At 43.1% G+C, this 24,841-nt stretch overlaps 1 protein-coding gene and 1 long non-coding RNA gene across 5 annotated transcripts in view; both read left to right on the forward strand.

Annotated features, from left to right (window-relative positions):
• Positions 1 to 24,841, forward strand: part of afap1l2 (actin filament associated protein 1-like 2) — a 159,539-nt gene that overhangs the window by 116,084 nt on the left and 18,614 nt on the right. Inside the window, exons 11-16 of one of the 2 annotated variants that reach the window (XM_055921013.1) lie at positions 3,074 to 3,285; positions 5,092 to 5,234; positions 5,425 to 5,539; positions 20,643 to 20,891; positions 21,180 to 21,534; positions 24,136 to 24,309. In XM_055921013.1, coding sequence (XP_055776988.1) covers positions 3,074 to 3,285; positions 5,092 to 5,234; positions 5,425 to 5,539; positions 20,643 to 20,891; positions 21,180 to 21,534; positions 24,136 to 24,309 — 1,248 coding nt within the window. Of the gene's footprint in view, positions 1 to 3,073; positions 3,286 to 5,091; positions 5,238 to 5,424; positions 5,540 to 20,642; positions 20,892 to 21,179; positions 21,535 to 24,135; positions 24,310 to 24,841 lie in introns of both variants that reach the window. The other variant, XM_055921006.1, reaches the window with a different exon arrangement.
• LOC129854222 (uncharacterized) lies at positions 5,546 to 20,635 on the forward strand. Of its 3 annotated transcripts, none has more exons than XR_008759283.1 (7): positions 5,546 to 9,998; positions 10,280 to 10,341; positions 11,472 to 11,541; positions 11,645 to 12,375; positions 12,628 to 13,618; positions 13,715 to 13,847; positions 15,248 to 20,635. It is a non-coding gene; the product is annotated as an uncharacterized LOC129854222 (long non-coding RNA). The 3 variants fall into 3 exon arrangements; XR_008759282.1 differs by having other exon boundaries at positions 12,628 to 13,300; positions 13,440 to 13,847; XR_008759281.1 differs by having other exon boundaries at positions 12,628 to 13,847.

Raw genomic sequence — 24,841 nt, forward strand, 5'->3', positions numbered from 1 at the left:
TGGAATTGTGATACAGTGAATTATAAGTGAAATAATCTGTCTGTAAACAATTGTTGGAAAAATGACTTGTGTCATGCACAAAGTAGATGTCCTAAATGAATTGCCAAAACTATAGTTTGTTAACAAGAAATTTGTGGAGTGGTTGAAAAACGAGTTTTAATGACTCCAACCTAAGTGTATGTAAACTTCCGACTTCAACTGTAGATAACTCACTCTTAATCGTTTCGAAGAGTAGGTTTTATTTTTACCAATGATAATATCCACCAGAGCTTGAAAATATATTGAAAAATGTTTTTTTTATTTTATTTTTTTTATTTATTTTTTTATCCCATTTTCTCCCCAATTTTCGTGGTATCCAATCGCTAGTAATTACTACCTTGTCTCATCGCTACAACTCCCGTACGGGCTCGGGAGAGACGAAGGTCGAAAGCCATGCGTCCTCCGAAGCACAACCCAACCAGCCGTACTGCTTCTTAACACAGCGCGCCTCCAACCCGGAAGCCAGCCGCACCAATGTGTCGAAGGAAACACCGTGTACCTGGCCCCCTTGGTTGGCGCGCACTGCGCCCGGCCCGCCACAGGAGTCGCTGGAGCGTGATGAGACAAGGATATCCCTACCGGCCAAACCCTCCCTACCCCGGACGACGCTATGCCAATTGTGCGTCGCCCCACGGACCTCCCGGTCGCGGCCGGCTGCGACAGAGCCTGGGCGCGAACCCAGAGACTCTGGTGCCCTAGACCACTCGCAGTGGTCTAGGGCACTGCATCGCAGTGCTAACTGCGCCACCCGGGAGGCCCATATTGAAAAATGTTGCCAGCAACCAGGACTTAAAGTTAACACACATCAGCTTTACAGAGTGGTAATACATTGGCCAATAGTGGTTGCAATTGAGATCAGCTTTGCTTTGTGATCTTAGCGCGTATTGATGGTTTAATGAGAGATCATCCTGCGGTGATATGGTGACCAATGCTGGTTGCAATAGGCCCTTAAGAACTTATTAAATGTATTATAACGGAAAGGAAAGTATAATATACAATGAATGATCACAATTAGTTGTACAGTCGTGGCCAAAAGTTTTGAGAATGACACAAATATGAATTTCCACAAAGTTTGCTGCTTCAGTGTCTTTAGATATTTTTGTCAGATGTTACTATGGAATACTGAAGTATAATTACAAGCATTTCATATGTGTCAAAGGCTTTTATTGACAATTACATGAAGTTGATGCAAAGAGTCAATATTTGCAGTGTTGACCCTTCTTTTTCAAGACCTCTGCAATCCACCCTGGCATGCTGTCAATTAACTTCTGGGCCACATCCTGACTGATGGCAGCCCATTCTTGCATAATCAATGCTTGGGAGTTTGTCAGAATTTGTGGGTTTTTGTTTGTCCACCCGCCTCTTGAGGATTGACCACAAGTTCTCAATGGGATTAAGGTCTGGGGAGTTTCCTGGCCATGGACCCAAAATATCGATGTTCCTGGATGGTTGAGAGATGTTGCTCTCGGAGGATGTGTTGGTACCATTCTTTATTCATGGCTGTGTTCTTAGGGAAAATTGTGAGTGAGCCCACTTCCTTGGCTGAGAAGCAACCCCACACATGAATGGTCTCAGGATGCTTTACTGTTAGCATGACACAGGACTGATGGTAGCGCTCACCTTCTCCGGACAAGCTTTTTTCCAGGATGCCCCAAACAATCGGAAAGGGGATTCATCAGAGAAAATGACTTTACCCCAGTCCTCAGCAATCCAATCCCTGTACCTTTTGCAGAATATCAGTCTGTCCCTGATGTTTTTCCTGGAGAGAAGTGGCTTCTTTGCTGCCCTTCTTGACACCAGGCTATCCTCCAAAAGTCTCCGCCTCACTGTGCGTGCAGATGCACTCACACCTGCCTGCTGCCATTCCTGAGCAAGCTCTGTACTGGTGGTGTGTCACGCCCTGACCATAGAGAGCTTTTTATTCTCTATGTTGGTTAGGTCGGGGTGTGACTAGGGTGGGTCATCTAGGTGATGATATTTCTATGTTGGCCTTAGATGGTTCCCAATCAGAGGCAGCTGTTTATCGTTGTCTCTGATTGGGGATCATATTTAGGCAGCCATTTCCCCTTTGTGCTTTGTGGGATTGTGTCTATGTATAGTTGCCTGCGAGCCCTACATGAGCTTCACGTTTAGTTTTGCGTTTTATTGTTTTCTTTGAGTTTCACTACCTAATAAAGAGAATGGAACCATACCACGCTGCACCTTGGTCCACTCATTATAACGATCGTGACATGGTGCCCCGATCCCGCAGCTGAATCAACTTTAGGAGACGGTCCTGGCGCTTGCTGGACTTTCCTGGGCGCCCTGAAGCCTTCTTCACAACATTTGAACCGCTCTCCTTGAAGTTCTTGATGATACGATAAATGGTAGATTTTTTTGCACAACCAGGTGCAATCTTACTGGCAGCAATATCCTTGCCTGTGAAGCCCTTTTTGTGCAAAGCAATGATGACGGCACATGTTTCCTTGCAGGTAACCATGGTTGACAGAGGAAGAACAATGGTTCCAAACACCACCCTCCTTTTGAAGCTTCCAGTCTGTTATTCGAACTCAATCGACATGACATAGTGATCTCCAGCCTTGTCCTCGTCAACACTCACACCTGTGTTAATGAGAGAATCACTGACATGATGTCAGCTGGTCCTTTTGTGGCAGGGTTGAAATGCAGTGGAAATGTTTTTGGGGGATTCAGTGAATTTGCATGGCAAAGAGGGACTTTGCAATTAATTGCAATTCATCTGATCACTCTTCATAACATTCTGGAGTATATGCAAATTGCCATAATACAAACTGAGGCAGCAGACTTTGTGAAAATTAATATTTGTGTCATTTTCAAAACTTTTGGCCATGACTGTACAGTAATTACAGGGATAACAAATTCTTTCACCCTTTCTTTCTCACAATCTCCCCCTCTCTATATGTCTCTCACCACACAATAATTCTATTTATTTCAATTCAGTAGACTTAATTGATATGGCAACAAGTTAAACTTACATTGACAAAGTAAACATGTAACAATATGGTCTCTATCTCAGGTTACCTCAACGTGCTGGTAAACAGTCATTGGAGGAGCCACTGGTGTCTGATAAAAAATGGGCAGCTGTGGTTCTACCAGGACAAGGGCAAGACTAAAGTGTCCCAGCAGCCTGTGCCTCTGGAGGGATGCATGGTCTTGCCAGACCCCAGCCCTGAGCACCTCTACTCCTTCCGGATCCAGATGGATGGGGCACAGCTAGCCACACTAGAGGTAGGAGGGGGAGGTAGGCAGGCAGGCATGGGGGAAGGTAGGCGCTATAGAAAGAAAGTAGAGACTAGTACTTTATTGATCCGATCTTGGGAAATTGTTGTATCAGTTATCCCCATAAAAAAGGCCCGTATCAATGAAAACGCATAATCAAAAACACATACTAACTCGCATACGTCATTGCATGTTAAATAGCAAATTACAACACAAACACACATCTTTAGCCTTGACACTGGATTATTGCATGTTGTACCATTCCATATAAGCATTAATTCTACGGAAATCAGTAATCAAGAAAGCTCTTGTAAAATCCCTTTACTAAGTCCCTAGTGCAGGAGCTGACCTCATATGAGAACCTGGCCCCTGTCCCTCTCCAAAATACTTACTGAGAACAGTCCCCATTCTGGAAACGCACGCACGCCACGCACACACCAACCCCACCCGCCAGACACACGGCGCCTAGTGCAAAAAACACATACTAGCATTCCTAACACTGAGACTGTGCTGATGGTACAGTGCTCCTCCCAAGAACACTAAACACTTCAATTGTACTGTCTGACACACACTACAAATTCTGGCCCAGAGGAGTAAAGGGGAGGTGTGTGTGGGTTGGTTCTTCTATCCTTGTTGGGACTTAAAATCCCCCAAAATCGCCACAAGGATAGTAAAACAAGGAAAATTCTCCCTCGTGGGGACATCACCCGTGTCCCCATGAGGACACTGGCTATTTTAAGCTTAAGGGTTAGGTTAAGGGATAGGGGTTAGGGAAAATAGGATTTTGAATGGAAATACATTCTAGGTCCCCACAAGGATAGAAGAACATGACGTGTGTGTGTGTGTGTGTGTGTGTGTGTGTGTGTGTGTGTGTGTGTGTGTGTGTGTGTGTGTGTGTGTGTGTGTGTGTGTGTGTGTGTGTGTGTGTGTGTGTGTGTGTGTGTGTGTGTGTGTGTGTGTGTGTGTGTGTGTTTAACTATCCTTTTGGGTACCAGAATTCCTCACAAGGATAGTATTTTAGGCTTGGAGGTTAGGTTTAGGTATAGTTTTAGGGTAAGGGGTTACAGTTAAGGTTAGGTTAGGGTTAGGGGTTAAGAAAAATAAAATTTTGGATGGGAATCAATTATTTGGTCCCCACAAGGATAGCAAAACAAAACTGTGTGTACTGGGATTTGTGAGCAAGAGGAACTCCTCTTTTTTTATTTAAGCTTCAGCGCCACCCTGCTTTGGGGCTCCCAAGTGGCGCGGCGGTCTAAGGCACTGCATCTCAGTGCTAGAGGCGTCACTACAGACCCTGGTTTGATTCCAGGCTGTATCACAACCGGCCGTGATTGGGAGTCCCATAGGGCGGTGCACAATTGGCCCAGCGTTGTCCGGGTTAAGGTTTGGCCGGGGTAGGCCCGTCATTGTAAATAAGAATTTGTACTTAACTGACTTGCCTAGTTAAATAAAGGTTAAATAAAAAAATTGTGCTGTTATGGTCAATGAAATTCCTTTTTTTAGTTTTATTTAATGGACTTTAAAAACTAAAATGAAAAAATGTGCTACAGAAAATTGATAATCAACTAATTTCCTGTGAAAATATCTATTTTTTTTAGGGTGATCTTCAGACTAAAGCCTTGACATGACTGCCACCTGTTGGTTCATCTACATAATAGGCAACTTGATTTTTATGTTATCAAGGCTGTGTTTTCAAAATGCTCTCCGCTCCTCTCCTCTTTCCCGTCCTCTCCCTCTCCTCTTCTGTCCTTACCGCTCCCATCTCTCCTCCCCTCTTCCCTTGTTCTCTCCTCTATGCCGGCTTTCTACTCCCAGGCCAAGTCGTCAGCTGATATGGGTCACTGGCTGGGTCTTCTGCTATCTCAGACTGGGACTAAGACAGACCCTGAAGAACTCACCTATGACTATGTCAACTCTGAGAGGATCTCCAGCATAGTCAATGCAGCCAAGACCTCCTTGTAGTTAGTTAATTCATCACAGTGTTTGTGTGTGTGTGTGTGTGTGTGTGTGTGTGTGTGTGTGTGTGTGTGTGTGTGTGTGTGTGTGTGTGTGTGTGTGTGTGTGTGTGTGTGTGTGTGTCTGTGGTTAGCTGTACAGGACTGTGTGTGAGAGAGAGCTTATACAGTAATATGTGTGTGTATTCTTCAGTCTGATGCAGGGGAGGTACTCAGAGCCTAGCACCTACAAAGACAGCCTGTCCTCGGCCCCCCACGGTTCAGATGACATTTATGACGATGTGGCTTCTATAGAGGGGGAACTAGAGGTGAGCTCACCGCATCAATACAACAACAAATTCAAGAGTATTAATTCAGCCACGTACACCACTGATGGCGGTGTTCCCATTTACCCATTTGACACAACAGCACAATGTCTGCACAGAAAAGGTCACACAGCGTTCGTTGACACACAGCACAATGGTTGCGTAAACATTTGTGTGCAGACAAACTCACCGTTGTATGACAGAAATATCTGTGTCCAATGTGTTGTGCATCAGTTGTATAACCTGAGTGTGTATGGGGTGTGTATAACCTGAGTGTGTATGGGGTGTGTATAACCTGAGTGTGTATGGGGTGTGTATAACCTGAGTGTGTATGGGGTGTGTATACCTGAGTGTGTATGGGGTGTGTATACCTGAGTGTGTATGGAGTGTGTATACCTGAGTGTGTATGGGGTGTGTATAACTGAGTGTGTATGGGGTGTGTATAACTGAGTGTGTATGGGGTGTGTATAAACTGAGTGTGTATGGGGTGTGTATAACATGAGTGTGTATGGGGTGTGTATAACATGAGTGTGTATGGGGTGTGTATAACCTGAGTGTGTATGGGGTGTGTATAACCTGAGTGTGTATGGGGTGTGCATAACCTGAGTGTGTATGGGGTGTGTATAACATGAGTGTGTATGGGGTGTGTATAACCTGAGTGTGTATGGGGTGTGTATAACCTGAGTGTTTATGGGGTGTGTATAACCTGAGTGTGTATGGGGTGTGTATAACCTGAGTGTGTATGGGGTGTGTATAACCTGAGTGTGTATGGGGTGTGTATAACCTGAGTGTGTATGGGGTGTGTATAACCTGAGTGTGTATGGGGTGTGTATAACCTGAGTGTGTATGGGGTGTGTATAACCTGAGTGTGTATGGGGTGTGTATAACCTGAGTGTGTATGGGGTGTGTATACCTGAGTGTGTATGGGGTGTGTATAACCTGAGTGTGTATGGGGTGTGTATAACCTGAGTGTGTATGGGGTGTGTATACCTGAGTGTGTATGGGGTGTGTATGGCTTGGGGGTAGAAGCTGTTTAGAAGCCTCTTGGACCTAGACTTGGCGCTCCGGTACCGCTTGCCGTGCGGTAGCAGAGAAAACAGTCTATGACTAGGGTGGCTGGAGTCTTTGACAATTTTTAGGGTCTTCCTCTGACACCGCCTGGTATAGAGGTCCTGGATGGCAGGAAGCTTGGCCCCAGTGATGTACTGGGCCGTTCGCACTACCCTCTGTAGTGTCTTGCGGTCGGAGGCCGAGCAGTTGCCATACCAAAACCACGGCCATCATTATCATATTTCCCAGCATGCTCTTTTGCTGGTTGATTTTTAGAATAGTTTATTTCAATATTTATGTTTCTGCATGATTGATGAATTAATAGGCTATTGTTTGCGAACTGCATCAGCCACCCAAACGATTCGTTCTCAAGTTTGAGTGTTGAGCAGAGACAGACTGAGTATGTTTTGGTTCTACAAAGCAGTGTCCATCGATAACATTCAATAATAAATTGATTGCTTTCATTCTTGGACCATACGATCATTTATCAGTTCTAAACGGGTATTTTTCTTCTTTGTGCTGCACATGATAGACGGTGGCGGAGCATGTCCCTAGAGTAGCGCGTATTAATCCTGCTGTAGAATTCATTGCGGCAAGCAGGTCAAACGAACCATTAAAATGAACGGGTCACTAAGAAATATGTATCATGACTCGAGTCAGTAAAAGGAGTTGTTCAAACATAACGAATTGTTCACAATCTGCACATCACTAATATCTTAGTCTTCCCAACCTGGAAGTCATTCTGAATGCAAGTTGCGGGTGAAATTAAATTCAAAATGTTGGATATCCCCACTCTGGTTGGATTCCAATAGGAATTACACATCACTTTGTAAGTCATTATATGTGAGTTTCAGGCCTGAAAACCATGAGTTTCAGGCCACTGTATTAGGGTAAAACTTTGCCCTCAGAATCAATTCAAAGTTTATTTGTCACGTGCGCTGAATACAACAGGTGTAGACCTAACAGTGAAATGCTAACTTACCAATTGTGCGAAAAAGGTATTAGGTGAACAATAGGTAAGTAAAGAAATAAAACAACAGTAAAAAGACAGGCTATATACAGTAGCGAGGCTACATACAGACACAAGTTAGTCAGGCTGATTGAGGTAGTATGTAGATATGGTTAAAGTGACTGTGCATATATGATGAACAGAGAGTAGCGTAAAAGAGAGGTTGGCGGGTGGCGGCACACAATGCAGATAGCCTGGTTAGCCAATTTGCGGGAGCACTGGTTGGTCGGCCCAATTGAGGTAGTATGTACATGAATGTATAGTTAAAGTGACTATGCATATATGATAAATATATGATGCATATATGATCCGGGTAGCCATTTGATTACCTGTTCAGGAGTCTTATGGCTTGGGTTAAATACAGTTGAGAAGCCTTTTTGTCCTAGACTTGGCACTCCGGTACCGCTTGCCATGCGGTAGTAGAGAGAACAGTCTATGACTGGGGTGGCTGGGGTCTTTGACAATTGTTAGGGCCTTCCTCTGACACCGCCTGGTGTAGAGGTCCTGGATGGCAGGCAGCTTAGCCCCGTTCGCACTACCCTCTGTAGTGCCTTGCGGTTAGAGGCCGAGCAATTGCCGTACCAGGCAGTGATGCAACTAGTCAGGATTCTCTCGATGTTGCAGCTGTAGAATCTTTTGAGGATCTCAAGACCCATGCCAAATCTTTTTGAGGGGGATTAGGCTTTGCCGTGCCCTCTTCACAAAATCAGGCCTTATTATATATTTGTTGAATTGTGTTAAATAATTTAATTTGAATGATAAAATATTCACTTAGGATTGAATGCAAGTCATGGGTGGTAACTCTACAATTCACTCGAAAGGCAAGGCACTCTGGGAAATAAAGCTTACACTAAGTGTTTTAATTTCACACTGAAAAGTGTAGAGCAGTATAGACACTGGGCCAGTGTTAAATTTAAAGGAAAATGTCACTTCTGCTCTTTCTCTGTGTTCATTAATATGTTTTTAACATATGTCTCGAAAAAAATGGCAAATTTACAAATACAAGCATTTCTGCATCTCACCAGTAGAAACAGGCCATCTATACTGAACAAAAATATAAACGCAACATGCAACAATTTCAATGATTTTACTGAGTTACAGTTCATGTAAGGAAATCATTCAATTGAAATAAATTCAGCAGGCTCTAATCTATGGATTTCACATGACTGGGGAGTAGCGAAGCCATGTGTGGGCTTTGGAGGGCATAGGCCCACACACTGGAGAGCCAGGCCCAGCCAATCAGAATGAGTTTTTTCCCACAAAAGGGCTTTATTATAGACAGAAATACTCCTCAGTTTCATCAGCTGTGCGGGTGGCTGGTCTCAGACGATCCAGCAGGTGAAGAAGCCGGAAGTGGAGGTCCTGGGCTGGCGTGGTTACATGTGGTCTGCATTTGTGAGGCTGGTTGGACTCACTGCCAAATTCTCTAAAATGACGTTGGAGGCGGCTTATGCTAGAGAAATTAACATAAAATTATCTGGCAACAGCTCTGGTGGACATTCCTGCAGTCAGCATGCCAATTGCATGCTCCCTCAACTTGAGACAGCTGTGGTATTGTGTTGTGTTTCAAAACTGCACATTTTAGAATGGCCTTTTATTTTCCACAACACAAGGTGCACCTGTGTAATGAGCATGCTGTTTGATCCACTTCTTGATATGCCACACCTGTCAGGTGGATTATCTTGGCAAAGGAAAAAATGCTCACTAACAGGAAAGTAAACAAATTTGTGCACAACATTTGAGAGAATTAAGCTTTTTGTGCGTATTGAACATATCTGGTATCTTTTATTTCAGCTCATGAAACATGGGACCAACACTTTACATGTTGCATTTATATATATATATTTTCTTCTGGTTGTAAGCGAACCACAATATCCAGGTCATAGCAATTTCAGGACATAGTGTCGCCTCTGTCTAGGTGGATCCAGTTGAGAATGGGCGTCAACAGGTAGCAAACGTTACTCACTGTACCAGCCACTCGTTCATAGAACATCAGATCGCGAATAACATTTTTTTTTTGTGTATGTCGACAATAAGCAGGTAACCGATAAAATTTGACTCCAGCAGCCTGCGCTTGCTTGTAGTTTGCACATTCCGGTACTGAGCACCACAACATGACTAGACTTTACAGGAGATATTCCTAGGGGCTGACAGTGGCTGGCAGCAATAAAGAACCCTGCCTATGATGTGAATACTCCTGTGGAGAAATATCCAAATCTCCGTGTTTGTAGCCAGCACTTTCAGCCAGAGGATTTCGAAATGGACATGAAGTTTCAACTGATGGGGTTGCCAGGTCGTCGAATGTTGAAAAGTGAAGAAGCAATTCCGTCGGTTTTTATCTTCACTTCAAAGAGGAAGGCATCCGATCACCCAACATCAGCGCAGAAAAGAAGTCGACCAGAGGTAATGTAGCTAACTAGCTAGGAAACTATAACGTTATTTGTTTATCTAAAAAAAACTACTAAAAAATCTAGCTAGCAAGATGTTATAATAAGCTGGCTAGCCATTCCAACGCAAATCAATGCAATTAGCCAGCTGCTATCTGTCAATGTGATTTGTAACTTTGCAATCTAACGTTAGCTATGTTAGGATACGTTAACTACAGCCTACCGGACCGTATCTAACCGTTAGCTAGTTAACTTCCGCAGGGGCTAATGTGACTGGCCTATGTGTTCTATTTACAGAGTCCAATACCATTGACATCTGCAGCACATCAACATCAAGATCAGCACCAGGAACTAGTAGTGTAAGTCACCTTTGCTAAATCTTTCCATTATGACCAAATAAATTACTAGAGCTAGGCATTAACATGGTCTGTCTTATCATAGTTGGTGTGTTTTATATGTAGGCTACAACTTCTACTATAGTTTTCTCTGTATTATGGCGGCTTAGTTGATTGTTTATGCAAAGCTTGAAGTCTAAATTGAAGAAAAATAGAGGTATTAGTAAGGAGGAGATGGTGTGGGGTGACTGACTGGTGTCTTTTGGGGGTGGGTATTGTGTATTAAGGTTAGTATGCATGATCTATTGACACGAGGGCGGTGGGAGGATATAGTACATTGTTTGAGTGTGTATTGATGGGTACAAAGTAGTCAAATGTTGGCTAATCACTGACTAGTGTGTGTCCTACATACTAATCTTGCTGCTGCTGATAAAGACCTTGACACCAGCTTTAGTAGTACAGACCCTGTAGACCCATTGGATGAAAGCTTTCAGTCGGGAACATCCTCTGACTCAGAAGAAGAAGAAAAGACTGCACGGGACTGGCAAGAGCCAAAGTGTATAGTCTTTGAGTCCAAGGCCATGAAGCTCATGAAGTTCTGCCAGACATGTGGATAGCCAATCATCTCTACAGCCATTTCTTATGTTGGGGCTATGATGAAGGTGAAGTGGGACTGTAATGGCAGACACACAGGGACATGGACCTCCTGTCCTGATATTGGGGAAATGGCAGAGGTTCATCTTCTCACAGCTGCATCTGTGATGTTTTCAGGAGGCACTTACACCGAACTGCAGGACTGGGCTCAGACCATGAAGCTGTTTGGCAGCACCACCTTCTATCCGATTCAGAATACCTACCTGTTTCCAGTCATAAATGCAGAGTATGTGGAAGGAAGGAACACTATTTTGGCAAGACTGTTCCTGGATGGTGTTGGAGCACAGCTGTCTGGTGATGCACGCCACGACAGTCTGGGCTACAGCACTATATTTGCATTGCTATTTAACATGCACTGCCTTATGTGTGTTAGTGTGTGTTTTTTATCACGTGTTTTCCTTGATACGGGTCTTGTCTTTGTCGTTTTTAGGGTGATAAGTGATACAACAATTCCCCAAGTTGGGATCAGTAAATTACTATTCTCTACTCTCTTGCTATAGCGCCAAATACACCACCTATTGCCTGACTACCGATGACGTCAGCGAGATTGTGCAGAGTGAACTAATACAGGTACAGTACAATGAATACAGTTTACAGTATGATGGTCAATGGCATGTTGTGTTATCACACCTAGTGACTGGCTGTAAATCGGTGTTACTTTTGCCCGTTATAGGTCACGGAGGCACCCAGTTCTGTTGCGACGGAGGTAGTAATTGGATTCAAGCGAGCTCTGACAAAGCTGGTGGACAACATGGGTCTCACAGTGGATGTGGTCACAATCTATACGCAAGATGAGGGATCTCTTCTCTGACGTCTAACAAGAGCTTGATGTGTCGCATACAGTGAAAGATTAGCACTGCAGAACCCAACCTTGAACAAGATGGGTCCCATTATGTCTGCTGAAAACCAAACACTGCTTTCCACAGTAAGAACCTCATACCAACAGTCAAGCGTGGTGGTTTGGGGATGCTTTGCTGCCTCAGGACCTGGACGACTTGCCTTAATAGAAGGAACAACGAATTCTGCTCTGTATGAGAGAATTTTGCAAGAGAATGTCAGGCCATCAGTCTGAGCTGAAGCTGAATCGCAGCTGGGTCATGCAGCAAGACGACGATCAAAAACACAATCAAGTCTCCATGAAAATGGTTAAAAAGCAAGCAACAAATTTTGAGTTTTGGAATCGCCTAGTCGAAGTCCAGACCCAATCCCAATTGAGATGTTGTGGCAGGACTTGAAACGAGCAGTTCACGCTTGAAAACCCATAAATGTTGCTGAGTTAAAGCAGTTCTGCATGCAAGAGTGGGCCAAAATTCCTCCTCAGCGATGTGAGAGACTGATCAACAACTACAGGAAGTATTTAGTTGCAGTCATTGCAGCTAAAGGTGGCACAACCAGTTATTGAGTGTAAGTGTGCACTTACTTTTTCACACAGGGGAATTGGGTGTTCCATAACTTTGTTAATTAAATAAATAAGTATAATACATTTTTGTTATTTGTAAACTCAGGTTCCTTTTATCTAATATTAGGTTTTGGTTGAAGATCTAATAACGTTCAGTATTTTTTATTTTTTTTTGCAAAAATTGAGAAAATCAGAAAGGGCTAATTAGTTTGTTGTATAAAAACATTTGAATGGCTAGTCACATTTCTTTCAAACAGGTATCCAAAATAAACATCTGCTGAAGGCCAAGAAGCGAGGAAATGAGACCTTGTGTCCCTCTACGTTCCCTCACAAACCACATGTTTTGGTGTTCAGCAAGGTGTATTGGAGACCCTGAGGTAAATTAAATTGAGAGAACCGCACCGTAAGTTATGTTTCTTGTTTACATTTACATTTACATTTAAGTCATTTAGCAGACGCTCTTATCCAGAGCGACTTACAAATTGGTGCATTCACCTTATGACATCCAGTGGAACAGCCACTTTACAATAGTGCATCTAGATCTTTTAAGGGGGGGGGGGGGGGGGCAGAAGGATTGCTTTATCCTAGGTATTCCTTGAAGAGGTGGGGTTTCAGGTGTCTCCGGAAGGTGGTGATTGACTCCGCTGTCCTGGCGTCGTGAGGGAGTTTGTTCCACCATTGGGGTGCCAGAGCAGCGAACAGTTTTGACTGGGCTGAGCGGGAACTGTACTTCCTCAGTGGTAGGGAGGCGAGCAGGCCAGAGGTGGATGAACGCAGTGCCCTTGTTTGGGTGTAGGGCCTGATCAGAGCCTGAAGGTACTGAGGTGCCGTTCCCCTCACAGCTCCGTAGGCAAGCACCATGGTCTTGTAGCGGATGCGAGCTTCAACTGGAAGCCAGTGGAGAGAGCGGAGGAGCGGGGTGACGTGAAGGTTTGTTCACTGTAATGTGCTGTCATTCTCACCCCAAATCTGATCGATATGCATTGGTCCAGGAGACACCTAACTTGTACTGGTGCATGCCCTGTACTGATGATATCTAAAAGCAGATATATGTCGTCTGTCTTTGAAGGAGCTGAAGCGTATGTGGGCCTCCGTTCTCAAGGACATCTGTGAGGTTCACAGCTGGACACGGGGGGAAGAAGTCCACTGTCAACACCCTGACCTCAGTTGTGTTTGATGACCTCTGCGATTGTGTTGGACAAACATTTGAAAACTGATCTCTAACAAATGACCAGATTCAAACATACAGTTTAGTGGTCATCAATAACCATAACGTTTTTATATTTTCAATCAGAAAAGCCAACAATACTTAGTCTACTCTGTTTTGTCTTTATAAACACACAGGCCATCTGGAGGCATTCCACAGTGCTCTCCTAAAGTACTCCCCAAAGCGGGAGCATTTTGGGCTCCTGTGAAATGAAAAAGTGGACACAGAGTGGAAAGCATAATGAGAATGTGGGATGCAAACAAGCCAAAGGTATTTATGAAAGCGAAATCCCCCTCTTGAGAATACAAAATCACCAATAAACAAGCCAGGTCCTCCTCAAACTTTTCACACACTTGAAGTCAGTTCTTTGGCATAGGGGAGAGGGGATGTTAGTATACTCTTCTAGCCTATTCACTCTATTGTTGGCAGTGCTTGTCTACTAAATAGCACAACTGAAGGTGCTCGTACACAACAATACATGACTAGACTGTCTACAAGTCAAGCCCCCCTCAAACTTTTCACACATTCGTTAACAGCCCATCTCAATGCCCCATTATTGCCTCTGAGTGTAACAAAACATACAGTGGCTTGCAAAAGTATTCACCCCATTGGCATTTTTCCTATTTTGTTGCCTTACAATCTGGGATTTAAATAGATTTTTGGGAGGTTTGTGTCATTTGATTTACACAACATGCCTACCACTTTGAAGATGCAAAATATTTTTTATTGTGAAGCAAACAAGAAATAAGACACAAAAAAAACAATAAGCCCACCCCAAAGTCAATACTTTGTAGAGCCACCTTTTGCAGCAATTACAGCTGCAAGTCTCTTGGGTTATGTCTCTAGAATCTTGGCACATCTAGCCACTGGGATTTTTGCCCATTCTTCAAGGCAAAACTGCTCCAGCTCCTTCAAGTTTGATTGGTTTCCGCTGGTGTACAGCAATCTTTAAGTCATACCACAGATTCTCAATTGGGTTGAGGTCTGGGCGTTGACTAAGCCATTCCAACATTGTGAATGTTTCCCCTTAAACCACTTGAGTGTTGCTTTAGCAGTATGATTAGGGTCATTGTCCTGCTGGAAGGTGAACCTCCGTCTTAGTCTCAAATCTCTGGAAGACTGAAACAGGTTTCCCTCAATAATTTCCCTGTATTTAGCGCCATCCATCGTTCCTTCAATTCTGACCAGTTTCCCAGTGTCTGCCAATGGAAAAACATCCCCACAGCATGATGCTGCCACCACCATGCTTCACTGTGGGGATGATGTTCTCGGGGTGATGAGAGGTGTTGTGTTTGCGCCAAACATAGTGTTTTTCTTGATAGCCAAAAAGCTCAATTTTTAGCAAATAAAAAAATTATTTGACTTCTGAAGGTAATTGGTTGCACCAGATCTTATTTAGGGGCTTCATAGCAAAGGGGGTGAATACATATGCACACACCATTTTTTTAGTTTCACTTCACCAATTTGGACTATTTTGTGTATGTCCGTTACATGAAATCCAAACAGAAATCAATCAATTTAAATTACAGGTTGTAATGCAACAAAATAGGGAAAACATTAATAATTTTGCAAGGCACTCTACCAGTCTAATGTACCCATTTTTGTTTACACATGAACATTGTTTATTTTATGGTTACACATCCTCATGATCTGTCTTCATGTCTTTCCAGGAGACTTGCAGTACAAACTAATCTATTGTAAGAGGTCGAAGCAGTGGGTGCTGAAGAAAATGTACTAACTCAGAACCCACAACTTCAGGGAGAGACTTGTCCACCTGGCTGTGGAGCGAAGAAAGGACAAGACAGTGGTCTACAAGCAGCCAATGTCACAGCTCCCCAACATCCCTGTCTACATCGCCACAGCGCCAATGCCTACTAAACTAGCTGCCATTGACCAACACAAGATGAGGTTCACCAACTGAAGAACATTCAGGACACTGCCTGTATCATTCAGCCAACAGAACATCCATATTCAATTAGGCTGATATAGTATAATATAGAATGCGTAGTATGCTTACAACTCAAATTAAATTGTATTTGTCCCCTGTAAATGAGGTGTAGACTAATTGTGAAATGCTTACTTACGAGTCCTTTTTCAGACAATGCAGAGTTAAGATAATGATATAAAATAACAAATAAAAATGGTGAGACGAAAAATAAATACACAGTGAATAATGAATAGCACAACGAGTAAAAGTAACATGGCTATATACAGGGAGTACCAGTACCGAGTCGATGTGCAGGTGTACGAGATAATTGAGGTAGCTATGTACATATAGGTAGGGGTAAAGTAACTAGGCAACAGAATAGATAATAGACAATAGCAGCAGTGTATGTGGTGAGTGTGGCATCAAATTTGATTGGTTACATATACGTGATTAGCAGATGTTATTGCAGGTGTAGTGAAATGTTTGTGCTTTTACCTCCAACAGTGCAGTAACAGCTAACAAGTAATATCTAACAAATTACACAACATATACACACAAATCTAAGTAGGAATGAATTAAGACTATATACATATGGACAAATGATGTCAGAGCTGAACTCACTAAGATACAGTAGAATAGTATAGAAAAACAGTATATACATATGAGATGAGTAAAGCAAAATATGTAAGCATTATTAAGTGAATCAGATACTGTAGAATAGTATAGAGAACAGTACAGTCGTGGCCAAAAGTTTTGAGAATGACACAAAAATGAATTTCCATAAAGTTTGCTGCTTCAGTGTCTAGATACTTTTGTCAGATGTTACTATGGAATACTGAAGTATAATTACAAGCATTTCATGGGTGTCAAAGGCTTTTATTGATAATTACATGAAGTTGATTCAAATAGTCAATATTGCAGTGTTGACCCTTCTTTTTCAAGACCTCTGCAATCCACCCTGGCATGCTGTCAATTAACTTCTGGACCACTGACTGATGGCAGACCATTCTTGCATAATCAATGCTTGGAGTTTGTCAGAATTTGTGGGTTTTTGTTTGTCCACCTGCCTCTTGAGAATTGACCACAAGTTCTCAATGGGGTTAAGGTCTGGGGAGTTTTCTGGCCATGGACCCAACATATCTATGTTTTGTTCCCTGAGCCATTTAGTTATCACGTTTGCCTTATGGCAAGGTGCTCCATCATGCTGGAAAAGGCATTGTTCGTCACCAAACTCCTCCTGGATGGTTGGGAGAAGTTGCTCCCAGAGAATGTGTTGGTACCATTCTTTATTCATGGCTGTGTTCTTAGGCAAAATTGTGAAAGAGCCCACTCCCTTGGCTGAGAAGCAACCCCACACATGAATGGTCTCAGGATGCTTTACTGTTGGCATGACACAGGACTGATGGTAGCGCTCACCTTGTCTTCTCCGGATAAGCTTTTTTCCAGATGCCCCAAACAATCGGAAAGGGGATTCATCAGAGAAAATGACTTTACCCCAGTCCTCAGCAGTCCAATCCCTGTACCTTTTGCAGAATATCAGTCTGTTCCTGATGGTTTTCCTGGAGAGAAGTGGCTTCTTTGCTGCCCTTCTTGACACCAGGCCATCCTCCAAAAGTCTTTGCCTCACTGTGCGTGCAGATGCACTCACACCTGCCTGCTGTCATTCCTGAGCAAGCTCTGTACTGGTGGTGCCCCGATCTTGCAGCTGAATCAACTTTAGGAGACGGTCCTGGCGCTTCCTGGGATTTCTTGGGCGCCCTGAAGCCTTCTTCACAACAATTGAACCGCTCTCCTTGAAGTTCTTGATCTGATAAATGGTTGATTTTTTTGAACCACCAGGTGCAATCTTACTGGCACCAATATCCTTGCCTGTGAAGCCCTTTTTGTGCAATGCAATGATGACGGCACATGTTTCCTTGCAGGTAACCATGGTTGACAGAGGAAGAACAATGATTCCAAACACCACCCTCCTTTTGAAGCTTCCAGTCTGTTATTCAAACTCAATCGGCATGACAGAGTGATCTCCAGCCTTGTCCTCGTCAACACTCACACCTGGGTTAACGAGAGAATCACTGACATGATGTCAGCTGGTCCTTTTGTGGCAGGGCTGAAATGCAGTGGAAATGTTTTTGGGGGATTCAGTTCATTTGCATGGCAAAGAGGGACTTTGCAATTAATTGCAATTCATCTGATCACTCTTCATAACATTCTGGAGTATATGCAAATTGCCATCATACAAACTGAGGTAGCAGACTTTGTGAAAATTTATATTTGTGTCATTCTCAAAACTTTTGGCTCCGGCTGTAAATACATGAGAAGAGTAATGCCAGATATGTAAACATTAAGTGACTAAGATACCGTAGAATAGTTTAGAATACAGTATATGCATATGAGATGAGTAATGCAAGATATCTAAACATTAATTGACTAGTGTTCCATTATCAACCAGCGTGTTTCTGGGGAAGGGGGTGTATCTGAGCACCATCAGCTAGGACTTGACATTGGTTAATCAAATCTCCCCATTCTTGCTAAATGTTGCATGCCTTCTCAAACAGCTACAACTGTATGCATTCGCACATCAAGTCCTTTCTTGAGTTGGGCAAGGGATGGAACAACAGTTGAACATCTGAGCTTGTGGTTGTTTGTGGGGGTGGGGTGTGTGTACGTACGTACGTACAGTGGAAGTCAGAAGTTTACATACACTTAGCTTGGAGTCATTAAAACTCGTTTTTCAACCACTTCACAAATTTCTTGTTAACAAACTATAGTTTTGGCAAGTCGGTTAGGACATCTACTTTGTGCATGACACAAGTCATTTTCCCAACAATTGTTTACAGACAGATTATTTCACTTATAATTCACTGTATTACAATTCCAGTGGGTCAGAAGTTTACATACACTAGGTTGACTGTGCCTTTAAACAGCTTGGAAAATTCCAGAAAGTTATGTCATGGCTTTAGAAACTTCTGATAGGCTAATTGACATAATTTGAATCAATTGGAGGTGTACCTGTGGATGTATTTCAAGGCCTACCTTCAAACTCAGTGCCTCTTTACTTGACATCATGGGAAATTCAAAATAAATCAGAAATCAGAAATAAATTGTAGACCTCCACAAGGCTGGTTCATCCTTGGGAGCAATTTCCAAATGCCTGAAGGTAACACATTCATCTGTACAAACAATAGTGTGCAAGTATAAACACCATGGAACAACGCAGCCGTCATACCGCTCAGGAAGGAGCCGCGTTCTGTCTCCTAGAGATCAATGTACTTTGGTGCCGAAAAGTGCAAATCAATCCCAGAACAACAGCAAAGGGGAAATGACCTTGTGAAGATAGTGGAGGAAACAGGTACTAAGTATCTATATCCATAGTAAAACGAGTCCTATATCGACATAACCTGAAATTCCGCTGGGCAAGGAAGAAGCCACTGCTCCAAAACCGCCATAAAAAAGCCAGACTACAGTTTGCAACAGCATATGGGGACAAAGATCGTACTTTTGGGAGAAATGGAAAAAGTGGGAGACTTGAAGAGCACCATGGTGGCAGCATCATGTTGTGGGGGTGCTTTGCTGCAGGATGAACTGGTGCACTTCACAAAATAGATGGCATCATGAGGAAAGAAAATGTGGATATGTTGAAGCAACATCTCAAGACATCAGTCAGGAAGTTAAAGCTTGGTCGCAAATGGGTCTTCCAAATGACCAATGACCCCAAGCATACTTCCAAAGTTGTGGCAAAATGGCTTAAGAACAACAAAGTCAAGGTATTGGAGTGGCCATCACAAAGCCCTGACCTCAATCCTATAGAAAATTTGTGGGCAGAACTGAAAAAGCGTGTGCGAGCAAGAAGGCCTACAAACCTGACTCAGTTACACCAGCTCTGTCAGGAGGAATGGGCCAAAATTCACCCAACTTATTGTGGTAAGCTTGTGGAAGAAACGTTTGACCCAAGTTAAACAATTTAAAGGCAATGCTACCAAATACTAACTGAGTGCATGTAAACTTCTGACCCACTGGGAATGTGATGAAAGAAATAAAAGCTGAAATAAATCATTCTCTCTACTATTATTCTGACATTTCACATTCTTAAAATAAAGTGGTGATCCTAACTGACCTAAGACAGGGAATTTTTATTAGGATTAAATGTCAGGAATTGTGAAACACTTCCTGCATACTGCTATGAAAACTCACCTCATTCTCCAGAGCAAATAATCGTTTTATTGGATACAAGCCATGTCTACTTATTTTCTATATTGACAGACTAATTTACAGTTTTATTGAAACATGGTTACATGCCAACAAATGAAAGTTGAAATGCACCAACTCCCTGCATCATTTGTTTTAGCAGTAATATTGTAGCTAGTTACTTCCAAATACATTTCATGAATTTCACAATGAATTGATGCAGTATTTGAAGTCCTCATGATTGTTTTCTGATGCAGCTTGAATCATTTGGTCACTTGTCATAGACTTGTAAAAAAAAAAATATATATAAAAGATTTGATCAAACTCCATTATATACATACTAGCTAGCTCAACTTGCCTAGCTTGACTTGTAGTGGTCCTAGCAAGCCCTGTTATGGCCGAATCAAAAACTTATACTGTACTGAACAACACTGCTTCATGTAAAAATAGAGCTTTTTACAGAAAAAAAACAAAAACGTCTCAAGCACTCAATCAGCCATTTTAATTATTTAATCATCTTGGATAGACAATGCACAGTAACATTGCTCCTGTGAACCTGTAGAAACTAGTACCGCCTCGGTTTAGCCCGCCTTTGAGATTAGGAACACAATTCTAGAAGGAAGAAGGGCTCCCGTCAGGCTGTAGTCTTTACAAAGCCATGTAAAATGTGTCAACCTAGATATGCTGCAATGTTGTGGCAGACAGGAACATCGTCCAATGTCTCTATTGAACAAGGATAACCATATCTACTCGCTGCAAAATGATTGTGCAATCGGTGAAACACAAAGGCCACAATAATTGCTACAAAACATGACTCCATTCATTTTAGGATCAATCAATCGCTGACGTCACTGGTTGAACCTACTCGGCGCGAGAATGGAAAAAATGCAACTATGGTGCTTAATTATCTCAGTATCTCAGTGCGGTGTGTACCTCTGTTTCTGCCATGACAGGATGCAGAGGAGAGTGGTCTTCTGGATGATCAGGAGAGCAGTGGTCAATGTCGTCAAGACAGCACTGGACCGTGTGGTCAAGATGGCGATGTGGACAGTGCAGGGCAGGACGCAGCAGACAGGGTTTACTTGGACCTCATTCCTGTACGATCGTTCCTGCACACGTCCTGTGGCATAGGGTCCCCAAACAAAGAACCCCCCCGCTCTTCACCCGCCCCCACTGAGGAGCAGCAGGACCTCCCTAGCCAGGTATGGAACCAAATCATTCAGCATCTAAGCCCACGGCTAATACTGTATCCATTGTAATCATGTAAGAATGTCTAAATGATATCTTAAGTAAATTCCGTGAGCATCAATTCATTATATGAATTGAATTAAGCGTAACCCTGATTTTAATACAAAGGTTTGAACAATACCATTGTTTAGTATCTTGTGTTATAAATAATATTGGTATGGATGTTGGTAGAATAAAATGAGAAATGTTTGTACGTGTAGATAAAATACTTCATTAAATGTAATGCATATCTACGTTCCTAGGTTGATTCTAGCGTCTTATCCGAATCAGAGCTTCCACCATCCCACAATGGAGTGGAACCCACTGCTAACACCAACAGACCTGAGCAGGAGCGCCACCTGTCTCCCAGCCCTCTACAGCCCTATACCCAGGCTCAAAAGACCTCTCTCCTCAGCCAAGACATCCAGAAAAGGGCCAGTCCAGGCATACAGCACCCCCAGGCCCCCAGTACAACCACCCTTAACACTCAGCCCCCCAAAATCCCTCAGAGTCCTGCAGCTACCATTCTTGCATTCAGCCTTCCCCCTCACAGTCCCGAACTTCTCAGAGGCCGGAGTGCCAGCAGTGGAGACCATAGGACCAAAGTCTTATCCACAGGTGAGAAATTAACCAAAGACACAGAGGATATTGGAGAGCAGTGTTAATTGAACAGTCACTCTAATCAAGTAGAAACTTTTTACACAGAGTGAATGGAAACCGGCACACTATAAATATATCTATTTGTTTATCCTGTTCTCCAGGATGGCGGAGCAGTTGAATGTGTGTTTGTCTTGTCCCGTGTAAATAGTCTGTAAATAGTCTGTTTCTTCATTCTTTTCCATCTACGAACTAAATATACTTTCCTGCAACCCGCTTCACCCAATTTGGTACAGATCTGCTATACTTTATAACTGGAACCTCCATCAGAGGCTAGCCAGCTAACTAGCTACTAGCTATTAGTCATTGTTAGCCACTGCTAGCGGTCTTCACCTTTAGCTCAGACACCAGCCAGCTTTAGCTCGGTCAATACCTGCCAGTCTGCACAGAGCGATATCAACCCAGAGCATATCGGACTACTCTTCTCTACCACATCACTGGATTCCTGCCGCAAGCTCTGGACCATTACACCGTATCATCGCAGCTAGCTAGCTGCAACCGAGTGGCTATTGTTGGCTAACACCTCTGTCCCGAAGCAAGAACCAGTTAGCCTTGAGCTAGCCTCGAGCTAGGCCCATCTCACGGCTAGCCGACGAAGTATACCAGGTAATTCTTGGGCTACAATACCTATTTTGCCAATTAGCCTGGACCCTTTATTGTCGACACGGAGCCCCGCCTATCCAGCTGATGCCTGCTGGACTGTTCACTAACACGGTACCTCATTTTGTTTATCTGTCGGCCCCAACCTCGAACTCAGGTCCTGTGCATACCTAACTGACCCTCTCTGCCCATTCATCGCCATTTACCCGTTGTTGTCTTAGCTCTCCCGATCAACACCTGTGATTGCTTTATGCCTCTCTCTAATGTGCCTTGTCTACTGCTGTTTCGGTTAGTTCTTATTGTTTTATTTCACTGTAGAGCCCCCAGTCCCACTCAACATGCCTTAGATAGCTCTTTTGTTCCACCCCCCCAGACATGTGGAGACCTCACCTGGCATAACTGGTGCCTCCAGATATAACAAACTCTCTCATCACTCAATGGCGAGGTTTACCTCCACTATACTCACATCCTACCATACCCTTGTATGTACATTATGCCCTGAATCTATTCTACCTCGCCCAGAAATCTGCTCCTTTTATTCTCTGTTCCCAACACACTAGACAACCAATTCTTATAGCCTTTAGCCGTACCCTTATCCTACTCCTCCTCTGTTCCTCTGGTGATGTAGAGGTTAACCCAGGCCCTGTAGCCCCCAGTACTACACCTATTCCCCAGGCGCTCTCATTTGTTCCAATAATCTACTCAGCAAACTAGATGCAGTTTATCATAGTGCCATCCGTTTTGTTACTAAAACACCTTATACCACCCACCACTGCGACCTGTATGCTCTAGTCGGCTGGCCCTCGCTACATATTCGTCGCCAGACCCACTGGCTCCAGGTCATCAATAAGTCCATGCTAGGCAAAGCTCCGCCTTATCTCAGTTCACTGGTCACGATAACAACACCCACCCGTAGCACGCGCTCCAGCAGGTATATCTCACTGATCATCCCAAAAGCCAACGCCTCATTTGGCCGCCTTTCCTTCCAGTTCTCTGCTGCCTGTGACTGGAACGAATTGTAAAAATCGCTGAAGTTGGAGACTTTTATTTCCCTCACCAACTTTAAACATCTGCTATCTAAGCAGCTAACCGATCGCTGCAGCTGTACATAGTCCATCTGTAAACAGCCCACCCAATTTACCTACCTCATGCCCTTACTGTTTTTATTTATTTACTTTTCTGCTCTTTTGCACACCAGTATCTCTACTTGCACATGATCATCTGATGATTTATCACTCCAGTGTTAACCTGCCAAATTGTAATTATTTGCTCCTATGGCCTATTTATTGCCTACCTGCTCATGCCTTTTGCACACAATGTATATAGACTCTTTTTTATTTTTTTTCCTACTGTGTTATTGACTTGTTTATTGTTTACTCCATGTGTAACTCTGTGTTGTCTGTTCACACTGCTATCCTTTATCTTGGCCAGGTCACAGTTGTAAATGAGAACTTGTTCTCAACTAGCCTACCTGGTTAAATAAAGGTGAAATAAAAAATAAAATAAAAACGTGAGATTTACAGTGACGGAAGACAATACACCTCTTTGAATAGCTTTTGGGGGGCTGTTGTTGCTGCTTTAGTGAAAGTTGATTGTGAACAGATCAAGAAACTGACAGACTCCATAGGCCGAAGGCTCATGGCAGTTATTGAAAAGAAGGGTGCTATATTGGTCACTGAATAAACAAGTGAGTTGGGAGAAATTATTTTAGTAATTTAGTTGCCTAATAATTGTGCACAGTAATAGTTGCCTAGTAATTGTGCACACTTATATATTCCCCTGAGAAAGACAAAACATTTCCTTTCCTGTTAAACATTCAGGTTTGAGGTTCAACAGCATTTGGATTGACTGAGAGCATTGTTTGTTCAACAATAAAATTAATCGTGAGGAATACAATTAGCCTATTAATTGTGCACGCAGTGTACATGTAAAATGTTTCCTTTTCTTCCTCTTGGTTCCTAGCCATCCCTGGGGCCATCGAGGTGAAGCTGGGGAAGAACAGAACGGAGGCGGACATGCTGCTCTACACGGAAGAGCGTGACCGGCTGGAGAGAGAGAAGGAAGAGATAAAGAGCAGCCTAGTCAACCTGAAGAAGGAGAGGAGGGAGACCAAGGAGGAACTCAGCACCTGCCAAGGTATACCATCAACCCCTTGTGTTGGAGCACAACACATGGTTAGCCTTTACACAAGGGCTCTTTCTCAATTCACCTTTCCTCCATTGCTTGCATCCTTTCTCCTCACCTCCCACTGTGCACAGATTGGTTTTAATCAACGTTGTTTCAAGCTAATTTGTTAACATATTGTGACGTGGAATCAACGTGGAAAATACATTGGATTTGCAAAAAGTCATCGACTAGTACTGTTTTCATCTAATATCAACCAGCATTGTAAACATTGAAATTAGGGTAACACTTCAACTTAAATACATTGACTTAACCTGATTAACAGCTTGTTACATCAATCTAATTTCAACATAATCATCAAAACTATGTATATGTGGAATTTGCGTTAAATTCAATGGTATGTTTGAATCAACATCATGCCATCAACTTAAATATAGAAGGGTATATTGAAATAAAATGTGACGCCACAGTCCAACAGTGACTCCCACTGGGATATGAGGAGTAATGCACTTCCGTGAGAACAAGTCTACCATCCAGATGCCTA

This window comes from Salvelinus fontinalis, chromosome 1, assembly GCF_029448725.1.
Source record: "Salvelinus fontinalis isolate EN_2023a chromosome 1, ASM2944872v1, whole genome shotgun sequence".
NCBI lineage: Eukaryota > Metazoa > Chordata > Actinopteri > Salmoniformes > Salmonidae > Salvelinus > Salvelinus fontinalis.